Consider the following 19,551-nt stretch of genomic DNA (forward strand, 5'->3'; position numbering starts at 1 on the left):
GAAAGTGGCCTTGGCTGCCAAATCAGACGTTAACTATGCTTGATAAAAACAGTTAGCCCACTGACTTTATTACTTCATTACATGAATTACTCCTAATTCTTTACAGTCTTGCCTTTACAGTCAGTTTTCCACTTAGGACCAAGAACATCGACCCACACAGTTTTTTACGAGATATTCTTAGATCCTGATCTCTGTTGAACCCCCAGGCCCAGTATGAGAACCCTCCTCACATCTACGCCCTGGCAGACAACATGTACAGAAACATGATGATCGACAGGGAGAACCAGTGTGTCATCATCAGGTGAGTCTGCCTGCCTGCTTGTCTCGTTATGATGTCTTAGCCACCTCCTCTCCCTTTCAGTGTTTGTGTATGGGGAGAAAGGCTGACAACCATAACAACAGAGCTGGTATGTGGAAAATGCCTGTGAATGAGGGAGAAGTCGAGAGGGAGGGAGGGGTAGGGGGAGACTGCATGGTGACACAGGTGGAAGAGTGCTGCTGTTGAATATGATGATAATAGATGGGAAGGGGACAAACAGACCCAACAGGATCCACCACCTGACTGGGAGGAGTGCTGCTGACTGACAGTGCCCTGCTCAGTCTGGGTTCGTCAACCAGAGTCTTAATCCATATATCACAGCCTGCTGGGAAAGGCAGACTGGGAAAATACACCTTCAAGTCAAAATATATGGCCTCAAGGCTCTTTTCATGTGGCAGCTGGTTGATTTTAGAAAAAATTATCAGGATGTGGAATGAAAACAAAACACAGCATCTATTTATGCATTAGCTTCCTGCTTTTATAAAACAGGAATTGCACCTGCATAGTACTTTGTGGCCCATGCATGGGTCCTCTCTCAAGGAAAGGGAAGGAACTGTTCCTCTGCTGTTATGGATTGAGAGCGGAGGAGTAGTGACAATTAACACATTTGGGAGTTACACTCGGATATGGATTATTCGCCTCAGACCGAAAGAGGATCACAAGACTGTTTGAAAACTTAATGGACTCTTTGGCCATGCCCCAAATACAGCTTCCTTTCCTCTTTAGACCACTCAGCTGAAAAGACATGACAGTTGAAAGCAATATGATTGAACCAAACCAAAGTCGGTCTTACCCAGCAGTGGTCAAGAAGGAAATGTAAAGTGGCCTAACTGGCCATTAAAATGTGTTTGGTCACAGCCCTGGATTCCTGGAAGCTAGTGGTAGTCCAAAGATCCTTCCCCTGTGTTTTTGAAGCCTGTAGTGGGTAACGTTACTGTACAATGTGTTCCCATGGGAGGAGGCCTCCGAAGGGAAAAGTGTTGTCTCATAGTTGGGGCTTTATGCTGTGGGCCAGTCACCTGAGGCCCGGGGCCCGGACGGTTACTGTAGTGCTTACCTCATGGCGAATGGCCCATGGTTCAGCACTTTCATCCCGTTGTTTAGACAGCCAGCAGCTGCCAGTACAGTTTCCCACATAAAAGGAATGGAAGTGGATTTGTGATGCACTAGATCAGCAAACAAAGCCCTCCATGAAATTGCTGTCCAGGCAGTGTGGTCAGCAGTGCACTGTGTGGGACCTTTTCCTTTCCCACTTATTAAAGAAGTATTTCAACATGACATGAGTCATCTGACGTGGTCAAGTGGTGTTGACTGGGATTTCTGTCAATGTCTGACTTCGCCTATTTTTCTCCACTAAAATCGTTTATTTGTATTTTTTATTAACTAACTCCGTGAGTGGTTAAAACACAAATGATGCCATATGAAATATTGCAGTGCTTGCGCTTCTACAAACACTGACACTGCAATATTTCAAATCACATAGCACCATTTGTGTGCACAGTTTTTACTGTCCATTTCTACCAAGGCTCTGGCCAGTTTACAGCTCTATCCCTGGAAGGGTGGCTGAAATGTAGTGTCTAACGAGACACTATATTCTACCCTCTGCTCATAAAACAGTTTTCTTTTGCTTATTAATGTTACCATCATACTGAGTAGAGTAGTCCCTTGGGTCTAGTTCTGCAAAGAAGTGTGTTTTCTCCCCCACTGATATGAAAGGCTTGCTAATGGATCATTGTTTCATGGAAACAATGACATGGGAAATGGAGAATCCATCTCAGTTTTCCAGTTGTCACTGTTAATGGATGGACCCTTCAGTTGGAGGAAATGATGCTATGCAACAAGTCGAAAAGAAGCCAGACTTCAGTCACACCTCATCTCTGTGTGTGTGTGCATGCGTGCCGGCCCATTTGTTTGTGTCATACTGTAGTGGCTTGGGAACACAATGTGCCTAATCATACAAATATGCCATAACTGGTATCCAATGTTCCACATCATACTCTGCATGCATTCCATTTCACTCATAGCTGATGTCTGTAATGATTACTTCAGGTGCTTTCTTTGTCAAGCTGAGCTGTGAGTGACATCAGTGAGCCCAGTGATTCAGCGCTGAGTGTAGTACTTTACAGTAAGCCGTCTATATAGCCCACGACATGACTCTCCTTCTGTTCTTGTTTGGCCAATAAATGGGAGAGGAAGTCAACAATGTGTTTAGCATCTGAGTGCTGTGTAATTACAACAATGGGGCACACCCCTCAGGAGGGTAAAAATAGGACGTGAGTCAAAATTCAGCCCCTAGCCTGCTCCAGCTGAAAGGAACATGCCTATAGGTCCACCGTTTACAGATGTTCTCTTGAGGGTGAAGGTCCTACAAATGCTTTTTGGCAAAGATTAGGAACATTGGATCACATTTGGTCACTGTACTGACTGTATTTTGAGTGCATTGTAGTGACCATTACATCTAGAACTGTTATAGTTGTTTTGGTTTTGAATAGCTGTGTAACAAGCTAGACTGAATACTATAGAGGAGTCTAGTATCGGCCTAAGTGAGATGAATAAGCAAATAGAGTTGCTTCGATTACTTATTTTGGCTTCCTCTAACGGTCTGCAGCTGGGTCGTCTCAGAAGGGCATTACCGACATGACTCCCCTTCAAAAAATGAAATAAAAAACAGACTCCTCTGTCATCCACTGCCAAACCACATATGTCAAAATAAGTATGACCCTGGCGAAGTGAAAGGACAGGAGGAAAAATACAAGGAGAGGTTGAGGAAAGAGAAGGAAGAAAAGAAACAGAGGAAATGTGACAAAACAGGATTACCCTTCTAGAGTGTGAGGTTTACTGCTGAGCTGAGTCTGATTTTGGTTGGCATAAACCACAGAGAAGGAGAGCTGAGTGAACACAGGAATTGGAGTCTCTGTGGACAGGAAGTGAAAAGATGGTGTTTCACCTGGTAATTCTGGATGTTTGAAAAAAGTTGCTTTGAAGTGAAGAGTTTGGCTCAGCTGGGAGAATAAGAGGAAGAGCATTTAGACTGGTTCCAAACTTCTGTTCCTACAACGCACATTGATGTGACAAGAAAAAAAGCCATTTGTCAAATTGAGAAATCCCCTCCTTCAGTAGTAGGCCACCTTCATGCTAATTGGGGATAAGAAGAGGCAATAAAGGAGCATTTTGGTAAACCCCCACTGACCCTCTTAAAACCAGGCTTAGAGGAGATTTTCATGGTGTGTTATTTAACATGCTACTGTCTGGTACCATAAACCTACAACTGCCTTTTCAGCTTCGCAGTTCAGTTGAATTTCCACAGAGAAAATGTATACTCATTAACTTATTTCCAGAATTGTGTGTTGCCAAGTGTGCTAAGAGGGACGTCCTCTTGAATAACAAGGCAAGGCAAGCAGAGTAATTATAGCATCTTCTTACTGACAGCTTTTAACTGTCAACTGATACAGTTGACAAAAACGTGGGCATCCTTGAATTGTACATTGTGTTTCAGAGGAGTGCCCTGTTATATGCACCGTTCTGACCCCTCTACTTTGTGTTTCAGTGGAGAGAGTGGTGCAGGGAAGACTGTTGCAGCCAAATACATCATGGGCTATATCTCCAGAGTGTCTGGAGGAGGACCCAGAGTACAGGTGAGTCCAGAGAAGCTACTTTCATTTTACACTGTGAAACACAGCTCAACTACAGTTGTGAACATGTGATTCATCTCAGACGATCACACACACATCCACCGTCATTTACAATGTACCTTATGACATCAGTCCTTCCTAATGACCAGTTGCTGTTTCCTGTCTAAACCTCCCTTTTCCGCACCACCCAATCCATCTCCTGTTATCCCTCCCTCCCTCCAATCTCCTATTATCATTATCAGGCCATCAGCAGCCCATCCAACCCCCATATACCCTCTTTCCCAACCCCCCCCCAGCAGCCATCTGGCCCCCACACTACTCAGCAGATGTCCAGTCCCCAAGCAACCCCTCTCCACCAGCCTCCCTGGTATTATTGGCCCACTCAAAAGGGCTTGGAATTTCCAGTCTGTAGGAATATAAGCTGGATCACAAGATGCTTCCACTCAGACGCGATTGTGATGGTAGTCATTTTTTCAGTCTGATTAGTATAGTGCTTTTTCCACCCAGGAATTATTGTACTTTGGTCAAGGTTTCAAGTTCAAAGCTAATGTTAGCTATCACGCTCTCAGTGAGTCTTGTGTAAAAGGGTGTATGACTATTTACTGCACATTTTCCATGTACAGTGCATTTGGAAAGTATTCAGACCCCTTCCCTTTTTCCACATTTTGTTATGTTACAGCCTTATTCTAAAATTGATTAAATTATATTTTTTTCTCATCAATCTACACACGATACCCCATAATGACAAAGCAAAAACAGGTTTTTGGAATATTTTGCTAATTTATTACAAATAATATACATTTGACAGCGATTACAGCCTCGTCTTCCTGGGTATGATGCTACAAGCTTGGCACACCTGTATTTGGGGAGTTTCTCCCATTCTTCTCTGAAGATCCTCTCAAGCTCTGTCAGGTTGGATGGGGAGCGTCGCTGCACAGCTATTTTCAGGTCTCTCCAGAGATGTTCGATCAGGTTCAAGTCCGGGCTCCACTCAAGGACATTCAGAGACTTGTCCCGAAGTCACTCCTGCATTGTCTTGGCTGTGTGCTTAGGGTCATTGTCCTGTTGGAAGGTGAACCTTCGCCCCAGTCTGAGGTCCTGAGCACTCTGGAGCAGGTTTTCATCAAGGATCTCTCTGTACTTTGCTCCGTTAATCTTTCCCTCGATCCTGACTAGCCTCCCAGTCCCTGACGCTGAAAAACATCCCCACAGCATGATGCTGCCACCACCATGCTTCATCGTAGGGATGGTATTGGCCAGGTGATGAGCGGTGCCTGGTTTCCTCCAGAAGTGACGTTTGGCATTCAGGCCAAAAAGTTAAATCTTGGTTTCATTAGACCAGAGAATCTTGTTTCTCATGGTCTGAGAATCCTTTAGGTGCCTTTTGGCAAACTCCAAGCGGGCTGTCGTGTGCCTTTTACTGAGGAGTGGTTTCCGTCTGGCCACTCTACCATAAAGGCCTGATTGGTGGAGTGCTGCAGAGATGGTTGTCCTTCTGGAAGGTTCTCCCATCTCCACAGAGGAGCTCTGTCAGCATGACTATTGCGTTCTTGTTCACCTCCCTGACCAAGGCCCTTCTCCGCCGATTGCTCAGTTTGGCCGGGCGGTCAGCTCTAGGAAGAGTCTTGGTGGTTCCATGCTTCTTCCATTTAAGAATGATGGAGGCCACTGTGTTCTTGAGGACCTTCAATGCTGCAGACATGTTTTGGTACCCTTCCCCAGATCTGTGCCTCGACACAATCCTGTCTCAGAGCTCTACGTTTTTGCTCTGACATGCACTGTCAACTGTGGGACCTTATATAGACAGGTGTGTGCCTTTCCAAATCATGTCCAATCAATGGAATTTACCACAGGTGGACTCCAATCAAGTTGTAGAAACATCTCAAGGATGATCAATGGAAACAGGATGCACCGGAGCTCAATTTCAAGTCTCATAGCAAAGGGTCTGAATACTTATGTAAATAAGGTATTTCTGTTTTTTTATAATTAATAATAGCCATTTTAGAATAACGTAACAAAGTGAAGGGTTCTGAATACTTTCTGAGTGCACTGTACATGGTTCTGAATTGTTACTGGCTATGAGTCTTATGTGCCTTGCATCTTTTAAATCATTTTAAGATGTGTGCTTGTAATGTTTGTTGAAGAATGTGGAAAGTATCTCTATGGACTTAGAATACGTCTATGTGCGGTCTATGTAGTATATTACAGAAATTGCCCTTGGAATTTCTATTGTTTTATTGAATAAGGTCTCCATTGTGTTGGAAACCCCCTACCTCTCTCAATACCCTTCCTGCCCCATTTAGCTTTGGCCAATCCCTCTGTCCCCATGTCTCATTCACATATCCCCAACTCCTGTGTGCATGTGGGATGTGTAAGTGCTTGTGGAATGTGTGTGGGTGGGGAGGGGGTAATGTTTTGTGAGTGACTGTCACTTCACCACCCCTGTCTACTCAAACAGACATACTTCTCACCTGACTGAACAGCAGAGTTGTTGTCTCAGATTATCATCACCCTGTATCAGTTTCTGACGGAAGGATGCAAATCAGATTACCATGCCCCAGAATCATATGCATGAAAATCGATGTTAGTGACAGACACAGTATGTGTTTTTAACCTGGGAATTGTAAGTGTTTTGAAGTCTCAGGTGGCTCTCACAGAGCTGTTTGATTAGTGTCATAAATATGTAAGGTTTAACTGAGCCCTGGGGTAAGTACAAAAATCTGTTATAGTAGAACCGCCATGCTACTAATGTTTTTTCTTCATAGAGGACAATAGTTCAGGGACGCAAAAGGATTCCAAGAAATCCTACCACTCCACTTCAGCATTCAGTAATAGAGGGGATAAATAGTTCTGTCTCCACGACGCTGTGCTGATTTAAAACTCATGGTCTCCTGATATGCAGATGGCTCATGGGAAAGATAATGTGCTCCAGACGCTATGAGAGCGGAGCAACGGTGGAAAGTTCCAAAGACGGTGCATGTTGCTCTGCCAGCATGGATGTGGATAACTGCAGAGTGTAGTAGTGTCTCCCTACCCACTATCTCTATACCCTACCTGTCAGTCACTAAAACGAGCCTACTGTCTGTCTGCTCCCTCACAGCACGTCAAAGACATCATCCTCCAGTCCAACCCCCTCCTGGAGGCCTTCGGGAACGCCAAGACAGTGAGGAACAACAACTCCAGCAGATTTGTAAGGGTCCCACGTCTTTCCAAATCTCTTTTTTTATTAGCGGAATGGGGGCGCCTAACATCATATGGTTGGCACTGTGTTCTGCCCTGGATTGATTTGAAACTGCTTCACAGTCGTTTCCGGAACCAAAGAAAACACAAGGACGTCCAGTGCAAATAGAGAAGAGAAAAAAAGGAGATAGTGAATTACAGTGTGCTCCACTTTTTATAAGCCGTGTTACTGCCTTCTCCCGTCTCCTCTTGGCTGGGGATGCTAGCCTCAAGTGTGGCCTCAAGTGTGGGCTGTGGGGACACACTGTACAGAAAGAGTGGGCACTCCACTGCCAGTAAAGATGCAGATAGAAAGACACATACTATACTTTAAAGACAGTTAGTTAGCTTGGAAAGAGGTTTAAAGGCAGACTTTAGTGCTCTCTAAAGCCAGTTTACCCACTTACAGCATTCACAACAGAGCTTAGTGGTAAGTATTGTATTCAGGTTGACAGAAAAGGCAGTATTGTCTCTGTTCTTAGTTTTCCTGGTTTAGTTTGGGGAAAGTAAATGAGGTTTGACACATGGTCTGAGAAATGGTTGAGGTAGTCTCCCTGTATGAATAGTGTCTGTGTCTCAGTGCACTCTGGGCTTCAGACTGGCTAGGAATGTGATAGACATTACAGAGGACTGACCTGTCTGGAGAAAAGAGGGAAAGAGCGAGGGAGAGAGAGAAAGGGGTCAAGCCTCAGGACACACACCACTGGGCTGCAGGTGTGCACCCTAAGTACAACCTGTGTGATGGTTGTTATTTCCTGCTCGGGGAGCTCTGGGTTTCAGCTGATACTAAAGCGCCACACTCTCCTCCTTCAGGGGAAATACTTTGAGATCCAGTTCAGCTCCGGCGGCGAGCCAGATGGAGGGAAAATCTCCAACTTCCTGTTGGAGAAATCGCGCGTCGTCATGAGGAATCCTGGAGAGAGGAGCTTCCATATATTCTATCAGGTGAGGGACTCTGGTAACATGGTGTGTTTTTATCATTTTCCTGTTTAATAAGAGTGTTTTAGAACTGGGGAAATGTGGACAGGAATTGTCTCACAGTGTCCATGAGTGAAATTCAGCCTTCAGGACACTAACAGTAACAAGTGCCATTTGGCTCCTGAAAGCAGGTTGAGTTGTTCTCACTGTGAACCGCTTGAGGTCTCTGGAAGAGAGGTCCTATAATGCCACTTTCTTGACACATGAAAGGAGAATAAAGCATATAACTCTAAATTGGGTGGAAAACGTGTGGTGCTGGTCACTTAATGAGCATGCGTGTATGGTGCTGACTGTCTAAAAGACTTCTGACATGTAGAAATGTGAGGAAAGGCAATGCGAGTTCACAGGTTGAAAGCTCCTGTAGACCTTTGAGTCTAGAATGACTGTATACAGGTTCTTACTCTTACTTGAAAGTAGTGTAATCATCTAACACTGTCTTCTGTTTGTGCAGTTGATAGAGGGAGCCACTGGAGAACAGAAGAGCAGCCTCGGAATCACAAGCCTAGATTACTACAATTACCTCAATCAGTCTGGGTCCTACAAAGTGGATGACATCAACGACAAAAGCGATTTTCAGGAAACTGTGGTATGTTTACTTGGGATCATTGTTATGGTTCTCTCTCTCTCTCTTTGCCTTTCTTTCTCTTTTCTCAGTCTCTCTTCCATTCTCCTCTGTTGTTTGCATTCTGTACCCTGTACTCCACATGTTTTTGTTTTACCAGTGAAACCACAACAGGAGTAATTAGAGGACGTGGTTTGGGTACCACAGCAGTAAGTAAACACACGTTTCAGCCCTGGGTTCATGTCTCCTGTTCTGTCTCTGTTCTCTACCAGCATGCCATGGAGGTGATTGGCATCTCAGGGGAGGACCGCGGCCTGGTGCTGCAGATCGTAGCCGGAGTCCTGCATCTTGGGAACATCAACTTCAGGGAAGCAGGGAACTACGCCGCCGTTGAGAGCGAGGAGTGTACGTACCTACCCTCGTAACTTTGTTTATGTAGAGGGCTAGGTAGAGCTTGTTGCTTACACCAATCCAGTCCTTTCACGTCTGTGAGGGGAGTCAACAGGGAGTGGGAAGGGAGAAAGTGGTCATGTTGAAATGCAGTTAGACTGTCTCTGTGTGTCTCCAGCCTGCAGATTGGCATGTCCTGCTGGCGTTCCTCTCCAATGTCCTGGGCTGCCCTTTATGGGACGGTTAGGTTAGGAAGCACATTTCTCAGCACGCTGCGCTGACTGTTTTCACTCCCCAAAGCTTCATTGTGTTAATGCATGGCTGCAGCCAAGCTCCAGGCCACGCTGAATTACCAGAGAAAATAAAAAACAATTTTCAAGGTCTGGGCGTATTACATCACAAACTAAAATGACTCAGAGAAATGCAGCCTCTTCCTGCCCCACCCCTTCTCTCCCCCTGCACCTCTCTTCCCTTTCCTCCCTCCCTCCTTCTCGACATCTCCTTGCCCGCCTCACAGCCACCCATCCAGGCTGAATGATGCAATGTAGCCCCTCTGGTTAGCCAGGGTACAAAGCGGCGTTGTGTAGAGTCAGACGTTGTGTAGAGTCTCAGCGTTTCCTCTGCGTTTCCTCTCCCCCCCCCATCTCACTTCCTGTCTGACTGCAATGTGTTTCACATATCAAGTGGCGCAGTGGTCTAAGGCACTGCATCGCAGTGCTAACTGTGCCACTAGAGATCCTGGTTCGAATCCAGGCTCTGTCGCAGCCGGCCGCGACCGGGAGACTCATGGGCGGCGCACAATTGGCCCAGCGTCGTCCAGGGTAGGGGAGGGAATGGCCGGCAGGGATGTAGCTCAGTTGATAGAGCATGGCGTTTGCAACGCCAGGGTTGTGGGTTCGATTCCCACGGGGGGCCAGTATAAAAAAAAATATATATATATATATATATGTATTCACTAACTGTAAGTCGCTCTGGATAAGAGCGTCTGCTAAATGACTAAAATGTAAATGTAAGACCCCTGGTGCCCCATATAAAACCACACCAACACAAGTCCACATAAACATCTGCTCACGCTCAGCCAAACAAATCCCTACCTCAGATCCACGAGAAAGAACACTCCCTTGTACTGTACATATGAACCTCTAACCATCCATCAGACTGGTATGGATCGTTATTTTGGGTATAGATGAACTGGCTGCTTGTCATTGATGCTATATCCTCTTTGAGGAAGAGTGCATTGGCAGGCTACAATAGGAGATGCAGCACGGTCCTGAGGATAGACTTGGCCTGTGCTGTGGTATGGAGTACAGTCGGTCACACCCTCATTTCCCAAATGGGGGCTATTTGATCCATCTGATGCATTCTCAGACACCGTCAGGCCAGAGTCAGACCAAGAGGCTGAGAGCAGTTTCCTTCTTGGGAAGTGACTCAGTGTAATGAGGCAGGGAGGTGCTCTCAGGAGAGCCCTAATGGCCCTCTTCATGCTCAGGCCTCTGCTAGGAGAACCCATTTGTTGTGGCTATGGCAGGGAGGAGGGAGCAATGAGTCATCACCAGACTTGATTGCGTTCCGTTTTGTTATTGAACCCTTTGTTTTGTTGTATCCAACGTCTTCAGAATGTACTGGTGTTTTGTTTCATGAGGAGGGTGTGTGCCACACGTCTGTAGAATGTCTCTTAGTCTCTCTTTCTTCATTCTCTCTCGTCTCTCTCTCTGCAGTCCTGGCCTTCCCTGCGTTTCTGCTGGGGATTGACCAGAAGCGGCTGAAGGAGAAGTTGACCAGCAGGAAGATGGACAGCAAGTGGGGCAGTTCCATGGAGTCCATCGATGTGACACTGAATGTGGAGCAGGCGTGTTACACACGGGACGCCCTGTCCAAGGCCCTGCACTCACGAGTCTTTGACTTCCTAGTGGAGGTATGAATGGACACTCCTTCTCCATGACCTGTTGACCTTTAGAATAATACCCGGTCCTCTCCCCTCTTAAATGGCCAAATGTAACAAAGCATTTTTTTTTGTTTCAGTCCATCAACAAAGCCATCGTGAAGGTTCATCAGGAGTTTAATATTGGCGTGTTGGATATCTATGGATTTGAAATATTCCAAGTAAGTTTTATGTACATTTGCCCTTTTATATTTTGTGATTTACATATGGAAATCATAACATAAGGTGATACATGGTCACTACATCTCAATAATCATAGTAAAGTTTGGGTAGTTAAACAGCTTAAAGACAGAGGATCAGACTGATTTTGTAAAGTGTCCGGATTATGTCCCATCTCTTGATTGGGACAACAGTCTTTAATGGACCTTTCTAATCTGATTAGCTGTTTGTTTAGGTTGCATTATTGGGGGTCTCAGTGATGCCCCCTGAAAAGGACTGTCCTTGATTAAATAATGAAATGGGACAGCTTCAGTATCATAGCGTGGCTCCAGTGTTAAACCATGATGAACGTGTCCTCTGATACCTAACAGGAGCTAATGTTAAGTTGTATGTTTAGATCGCATACAACTGTTATCTAAACAGTTTGGTTGGGTGAGGTCCAGTTTGTCCATCCACAGTCCTTATGTTAATACACAGGCCTATTATTAACGAAGCACAGAGAAATGAAACCTCCTGTGTTAGTGCTCAGAGGGCCTGACAAGGGAAACAGTGGGTTTCTTTAGATAACACCATAGTCCCAGGTCCATTGTGGTGTAAAGTATTATGTAGATGTTTCCTCCAGCCATGCCAGGCTGACTGGTAAATAACCTCTCCTCATAAACAGGGCCCATTCAGGAAGCCCAGAGGATATCCCGGTCTCTCTGTGGCCATATGGATGACTTAACTCTCACAGCCTCTCTGGTTTATCACTAATACATCATCTCTTCTTGTGTAGAAAAATGGCTTTGAGCAGTTTTGCATCAACTTTGTGAATGAGAAACTGCAACAGATCTTCATTGAGCTCACACTTAAAGCTGAGCAGGTAATATTTTGGGCTTTTCACTCATTGTTCTCACACCTTTTCACCAGCAGAAGCTACTTTTCTCATGTTTAAGTAGCGAATCATCGTCTGACCAATCACTCTCCTCCCCCCTCTCTCTCTAGGAGGAGTATGTACAAGAAGGCATCCGGTGGACTCCTATCGAATACTTTAACAACAAGATCGTCTGCGATCTCATTGAGAGCAAACTGGTAAGCACAGAGTCCCCAGTGCCCACTATTCATGTAATGCACACCTTGAAGTCACATATAAATGGTATAACACGGAACAGTTGCAAGACTGCTTTAGATAGGTCTGTCAATTGTTATGCCTGCCCTCTTTATGCACCAAATAAGCACAAACACTCTGTAAATTGAGTTACAAAGGGCCACAGAAGCCTCCCCACTCTTCCCATGACCGGCAGTCTAACATCCTCAAACGTGCCGACATGCCTCTTAATTTGATTTATCCGTCCTGCTGAGGGGCTTAATCCATGAAATCCACAACAAGGGCGGCCCTTAAACAAGCTGAGATCTGAGGCAGCCAAGCAGGGAGTCTGTCAGTCTCTGACTCCTCTGTTTGTAGACCAGGCCCAGTTGGCTACATCTGTGACTATGGCAACTTTACAAGAGCTAAAGGGAAATATTTTTTTTTAAAGGATGTGTGTATATATATGTGTGTGTGTGTATGTATATATATATATATATATATATATATATATATATATATATATATATATATATATATATATATATATATATATATGCGAGAAAAAAACATATGGGGGATTGGAAGTGATGCAGACAATTACATTGATGGAAGTTTCAATCTATCTGCAATATTAAAGCTGATCTACCCCCTGGAAAAAACAACAATAATAAATAATAATTTACAAGAGCTGCATTTCCACTGGTGACAGAAACCTGTGTTCTCTCTTTGTGACTTTGCCATATCTAAAGAGCCAGAGACACTGCAACTACTGTCCCCAGTGAAGGCCACTGGCCGCCGTGTACATGGACACCGTGTGGAGCCAGATAGGGCAGCAGTTGTGTGTGTGTGTGTGTTGTGATGACATCATTCAGTGTGTGGGTGTGTGATGTTCTGGGATGCAATGTGGTAGCTAATTCTGAATTGGCTCTGCTGTTATGCTTCGAGCTGGTCGAGGACACAAACAAATAAACCACGTTCATCACTTTAGTCTATCCATGACATTGATGGATCGAAAGTTGGCATTGTCAGTTATAATCAAGATGGTCATAGGGGGCATGTTAATGTTTTAGATCTAATATCTTGGCTGAGGTTGTTCTCTGTGCTCATCTCTTTGGTTCTACTCCCAGAACCCCCCTGGCATCATGAGCATCCTGGATGACGTGTGTGCCACCATGCATGCGGTGGGCGAGGGGGCAGACCAGACCATGCTGCAGAAGCTAAGGGTGGCCATCAACTCCCATGAACACTTCAACAGCTGGAACCAAGGCTTCATCATCCACCACTACGCTGGCAAGGTCTGCAACACTGCAGTATACCTCTCTCTCCTCTCCTCTCCTCTCCTTATCCCTCTCTCCTCTCTTGCCTTGTCTCTCCCCCTATCTTTCTCTCATTCTGTCTTTCACACCGTTGTGCTCTTTCTTCTCATACCGTCTCTCTCTTTTTCCAGTCCTTTTCTCACTGCCTTTATCCATTTCTCTCACCCTTTCATTCTCATGGTCTGTGCTGTGTTTGTTCCATCTACTGCTTCAGATGTGTTTGGGTCTCAGCCTGGTACACTCTACATGCCACAGGCCTAATGAGCCATGGCATAAAGGCTTGGAGGGGTCCCAAGCCATCATGGCTTAGAACATTCCTACAGTACCACCCCAGTGGCAATAACGATGATCTATACACACTCTATGTATATGAAGCTGTAGTTGGGAAGCAAGCTTAAAAGTTGAACATTGATTAGTGGTCTTGGTGCCCTGACTTGTTTCCCCGTGTAGCTCAGTTGGTAGAGCATGGTGCTTGCAATGCCAGGGTTGTGGGTTCGATTCCCATGGCGTACCAGTATGAAAAAAGTATGAAATGTATGCACTCACTACTGTACGTCGCTCTGGATAAGAGTGTCTCTTGCAGAGAACATGTCATCAACCGATTCTCTTTTGTCAATTAATTATTTGTTATTAACATTCTCTCAGTTCATTTTGATTGGGCACCTGGACTGAGCTGAGGGTACTAACTGCTATCTGAATGGGTTAACTGTGTGCTGTGATCATCACTAACCCTCTAACATCTCTCCTCCAGGTGTCCTACGATGCAGAGGGCTTCTGTGAGAGGAACCGTGACGTCCTCTTCAGTGACCTCATCGAGTTGATGCAAAGCAGTGAAATGTAAGTCACTCATCACTTATGCAAGCATTAGAGAGCATATGCGGCTGCCTGTTCTTTCTGAGACCGGGCTGAGCATTTTGTTTAGAAATCCACAAAGAGAGATCTTCTATTATGATGTATATGAATGGATGTATCTGAATGAGACTTGCAGATTACTTGCAGCTGGAAAAGGCAGTACAATAGGAGTGTGCTGGGGGTGCTCTCCCCTGTCTGTCTGCCCCTCTCTATAGCTGTGTTTTGGGGGTTTGCTCATGACTTTTCAGGTCTGGAGAGTGTCTCACAGTCTCGCTAGAGAGCCACATTGAGGAGTAGACTCCCCTGCCCGTCTTGTGCGTTCCTGGGCCTCCTTTGAGCCGCCAGTGGCCATCTGTGCAAACAGCCCCAACAGCCTCTAAAGCCCTTTTGTGTGTAGCCTGCAGGGGGGCTGCAGGGTGGGCCACGCAAAGACCCCAAGACCCCATTCAGACACGTGCTCTCAGACACCCCCCCCCACACACACACACACTTATAGACACACAGACACAAACGTGTGGAGGGAAAGGAGCCTCATTCCTTAGCTCAGCAGGTCTGCTCAGAGAAGAAAGAAAATATAATTATAGTCAGCTGGACATTGTTAGCGTGCTGCTGGTCCATCTGCACACACAAAGCCCACTGATCCACCCTTATGTCCCCATGGCCTTGATTAAAAAGTTTAAGACCAGACAAATACTCATGCAGGGAAGATGGTAGCTCTTATGTGTAAACGTTTGCAAATGTTTTGTCCTGAAAGGCCCTGTATTTGTTTCTACTTGACTAGTATGTTTGTCAACAACAAATAAATAATTCCTCAAGCAGTAGATTTCTTGAACTTGAACCTTGTTAGTTGTTATTTACAACAGGTTTATTTGAGAACTGTAAAATGAGCACTTTGAGTACTTCAAGTGATAAACAGAAAGGTTGAGATCAGAACTGTTGAGAGGTTCCTGAGGTTCTGGAATGCTGGCAACTATGTGCTACATTCTGACCAGCACACATCCATCATGGGTTTAGAGACCATGTTGTGAGCGAGGACATTGACTAGCATGATTTAAAACGAATGAGAAAATACCATATTTGCTGGTATAACTTTCCAGTCACAGTTCAATAAAAATTCACATTTTCGAGGAAGTGAAAGTCAGTTTGGCAGGAGAGCAGATAAAAACCACAGTTATTCAAACTCCAGCTCAGTCCCTTGAAGCTAAACAACAATGTGAATTGAGTCAGTGGCAGCCAGCTCAGAGATTCCACAGACCAGAGTTTGCTGCTTCTAAGAAAAGTGGAAAACAGTCCTAGCCTGGTCTTCTATACACGTTGCCAATGTTGTCTATCAGTCCTTATTATACCCTGTGTCTGGTTCTCCTCTACAGAGCTTTCATCAGGGCCCTGTTTCCAGATAACCTCAACACCGAAAAGAAAGGCCGGCCGACGACAGCGGGGAGTAAAATCAAGGTGTGTTGAGCAGCTGTGAGACGTGTGTTTGCACGCCGTACATCTGTGACATGGGTATATCAATGGGCCACGCGCCTACCTGCCCTTATCACTCTCTGTCAGGTGCAAATCCAGAGCCTGCGGATGAAAAGCTCATTCACTCCAGTGTTGTTTTAGTGTCGTCTCTATGTAGTTCTAGTGATGACAGATTTAATCAGGGACGTGGTGCCAGGTTTTCTCTCTGACACCCATCAGTATCTCTCAAGCACAAAGATACCACCTTGTAATCAGTCTCGTCAGTGCTGTGTCCCTGAACACTACAGCTTGGAGTACAAACAGTGATTCAACAACAACATCTAGATACAGTTGATATGTTTTAAACACAAACTATTCTTCCTCCTCTTCTTCCTTCTCCGTTCAGAAACAAGCGAATGACCTGGTCCAGACGCTGATGAAGTGCACCCCTCACTACATCCGCTGCATCAAACCCAATGAGACCAAGAAGCCCAAGGACTGGGAGGAGAGCCGGTGAGTGTCTGAACACTGAAATGTCAGGGAACTGCAAAATACATAGTCTTTGAGATGTGTGTGAAAGTGTCAAACTAAACTGGTTTTTATTACATAATTTACAGTCCGTTCTGGAGATTGTCAAATGATATTGAGCAGGATATCACATTACTCAACTCAATGTTGTTAGGTCTGCTTGTTGAATCACTCACTGGTATTGTATTTAGTCCCTGTTCTGGCCTCTTTAAGACTGTGATGGAGGAAGTCTCTGAGACACTCTTACTCTAACTCCCTCTGTTTTTCCTTCCCGCTCTTTCTTCCCTGGCTGGGTACGAGATGTACTGATGCAGGGGGCTGTATTGTTCAGGCCTAATGGCCTTCCTGTTGTGAGCAGCAGTGAGCTGGGCTCAGGCTCAGGTTGGAATGCCTAATTAGCACCGGAACTGCCGTTTTCACAGGAAGCCTGGGTGCATAAAGAGATTCCTTAGTTCCTTATTTTATAGCCCCACCATAAGTTTCAACATAAAATAGAATTGATCTATTTAGATGTATCTTAGAAATGGAAGTAGATAGATGTGCTGACAGATGAACGTTTTCACCAATATATTTTTGTGGTGAAGGGTTGGTTGAGGCATCTGACCAACCTTCTTCCTACATCCCAGCCAGACTGACCCTGTATTCCCCTCTCTCTCTTTTTTCCTCAGGGTAAAGCACCAAGTGGAGTACCTGGGCCTGAAGGAGAACATCAGGGTGAGGCGTGCTGGCTACGCCTACCGCAGAGTCTTCAGGAAGTTCCTCAACAGGTAAGGCCCTTCCTTCTGGGGGAAGAGTGGCATAAAGGAATGAATTAATTCTACACTTTCAGTGTATGAGTCACTTTCATGTGACACTATCTGCCCTGCCCTCCCAGAATAAGGACAGCGGTTAGTTTTGTATGCCCCTATCCCAGTCAGCAGCATATGGTAGGGCGGCCTCTCTCTCATCTCTCTCAGGAAAAGGATATGCAGGCAATCAGGAAGTGCTCACTTTGCTAATGTTAGTTTTGGCAGGGTCGAGGGCCTGCTGATGAGAACCACTGCTATAGAACACAGGGAGAGCTCAGGGCTTCTGTTGTAGGCTTTACTGTATCATACGCATATGAGAGTCGTCAAAAAAGCACTGCTGAGTTTAGAGTTTGGTTATTCTATTGTTAGACTTGTGGTGTGGTGAATGTATTTTCTTAATGCGCCCCAGGCCTCTTCCCCCTCCCTTGCATCATATAGGGCAGGTATAGCAATAGCATACCGCTCCTTAATGCCTAGCATAGGCCTTACATTGCTCATACGCTTAACATATACAATCCCTCGCAAATGCTGCAACAACATTTCCAAAATTCAAAATGAGGGTTTGGTTGTGGATATTCTCTCTCTCTCTCTCTCTCTCTCTCTCTCTCTCTCTCTCTCTCTCTCTCTCTCTCTCTCTCTCTCTCTCTCTCTCTCTCTCTCTCTCTCTCTCTCTCTCTCTCTCTCTCTCTCTCTCTCTCTCTCTCTCTCTCTCTCTCTCTCTCTCTCTCTCTCTCTCCTGCCCTCTCTCTCCTGCCCTCTTTGTCTTCATGTAATTATCTCTCTCCCCCTCATTATGTTCCTCAGGTATGCCATCCTGACTAAGGAGTCGTGGCCTACATGGTGTGGAGATGAGAAGCAGGGTGTTCTTCATCTCCTACGTGCGGTCAACATGGACCAGGACCAGTTCCAGCTTGGACGCACAAAGGTCTTCATCAAAGCACCTGAGTCGGTAAGACCACCCCCCTCTGACCTGCCTGCATACAGTTAGACCACCCCCCTCTGACCTGCCTGCATACAGTTAGACCACCCCCCTCTGACCTGCCTGCATACAGTTAGACCACCCCTCTCTGTGACCTGCCTACATACAGTTAGACGACCCCTCTCTCTGACCTGCCTACATACAGTTAGACCACACCTCTCTCTGACCTGCCTACATACAGTTAGACCACCCCTCTCTCTGACCTGCCTACATACAGTTAGACCACCCCTCTCTCTGACCTGCCTACATACAGTTAGACCACCCCTCTCTCTGACCTGCCTACATACAGTTAGACCACCCCTCTCTCTGACCTGCCTACATACAGTTAGACCACCCCTCTCTCTGACCTGCCTACATACAGTTAGACCACCCCTCTCTCTGACCTGCCTACATACAGTTAGACCACCCCTCTCTCTGACCTGCCTACATACAGTTAGACCACCCCTCTCTCTGACCTGCCTACATACAGTTAGACCACCCCCCTCTGACCTGCCTACATACAGTTAGACCACCCCCCTCTGACCTGCCTACATACAGTTAGACCACCCCCCTCTGACCTGCCTACATACAGTTAGACCACCCCCCTCTGACCTGCCCACATACAGTTAGACCACCCCTCTCTCTGACCTGCCTACATACAGTTAGACCACCCCTCTCTCTGACCTGCCTACATACAGTTAGACCACCCCTCTCTCTGACCTGCCTACATACAGTTAGACCACCCCTCTCTCTGACCTGCCCACATACAGTTAGACCACCCCTCTCTCTGACCTGCCCACATACAGTTAGACCACCCCTCTCTCTGACCTGCCTACATACAGTTTGACCACCCCTCTCTCTGACCTGCCTACATACAGTTAGACCACCCCTCTCTCTGACCTGCCTACATACAGTTAGACCACCCCTCTCTCTGACCTGCCTACATACAGTTAGACCACCCCTCTCTCTGACCTGCCTGCATACAGTTAGACCACCCCCCTCTGACCTGCCTACATACAGTTTGACCACTCCTCTCTCTGACCTGCCTACATACAGTTAGACCACCCCTCTCTCTGACCTGCCTACATACAGTTAGACCACCCCTCTCTCTGACCTGCCTACATACAGTTAGACCACCCCTCTCTCTGACCTGCCTACATACAGTTAGACCACCCCTCTCTCTGACCTGCCTACATACAGTTAGACCACCCCTCTCTCTGACCTGCCTACATACAGTTAGACCACCCCTCTCTCTGACCTGCCTACATACAGTTAGACCACCCCTCTCTCTGACCTGCCTACATACAGTTAGACCACCCCTCTCTCTGACCTGCCTACATACAGTTAGACCACCCCCCCTGACCTGCCTACATACAGTTAGACCACCCCCCTC

The 19,551-nt window shown here is 46.0% G+C and overlaps 1 protein-coding gene across 2 annotated transcripts in view; it reads left to right on the forward strand.

The window, feature by feature from the left end:
* Window positions 1-19,551, forward strand: part of LOC311128188 (unconventional myosin-Ie-like) — a 54,479-nt gene that overhangs the window by 25,003 nt on the left and 9,925 nt on the right. For both annotated transcript variants that reach the window (XM_084160195.1, XM_084160196.1), the window contains exons 4-19: window positions 207-301; window positions 3,867-3,954; window positions 7,052-7,141; window positions 7,984-8,115; window positions 8,600-8,734; window positions 8,983-9,115; window positions 10,819-11,015; window positions 11,123-11,203; window positions 11,977-12,063; window positions 12,186-12,272; window positions 13,398-13,565; window positions 14,338-14,423; window positions 15,809-15,890; window positions 16,291-16,397; window positions 17,081-17,179; window positions 18,005-18,149. In XM_084160195.1, the coding sequence (XP_084016321.1) occupies window positions 207-301; window positions 3,867-3,954; window positions 7,052-7,141; window positions 7,984-8,115; window positions 8,600-8,734; window positions 8,983-9,115; window positions 10,819-11,015; window positions 11,123-11,203; window positions 11,977-12,063; window positions 12,186-12,272; window positions 13,398-13,565; window positions 14,338-14,423; window positions 15,809-15,890; window positions 16,291-16,397; window positions 17,081-17,179; window positions 18,005-18,149 (1,812 nt within the window). The remainder of the gene's footprint in view (window positions 1-206; window positions 302-3,866; window positions 3,955-7,051; window positions 7,142-7,983; window positions 8,116-8,599; window positions 8,735-8,982; window positions 9,116-10,818; window positions 11,016-11,122; window positions 11,204-11,976; window positions 12,064-12,185; window positions 12,273-13,397; window positions 13,566-14,337; window positions 14,424-15,808; window positions 15,891-16,290; window positions 16,398-17,080; window positions 17,180-18,004; window positions 18,150-19,551) is intronic.

The sequence above is a fragment of the Coregonus lavaretus genome, assembly GCF_964263955.1.
Source record: "Coregonus lavaretus genome assembly, chromosome: 4".
Taxonomy (NCBI): Eukaryota; Metazoa; Chordata; class Actinopteri; order Salmoniformes; family Salmonidae; genus Coregonus; species Coregonus lavaretus.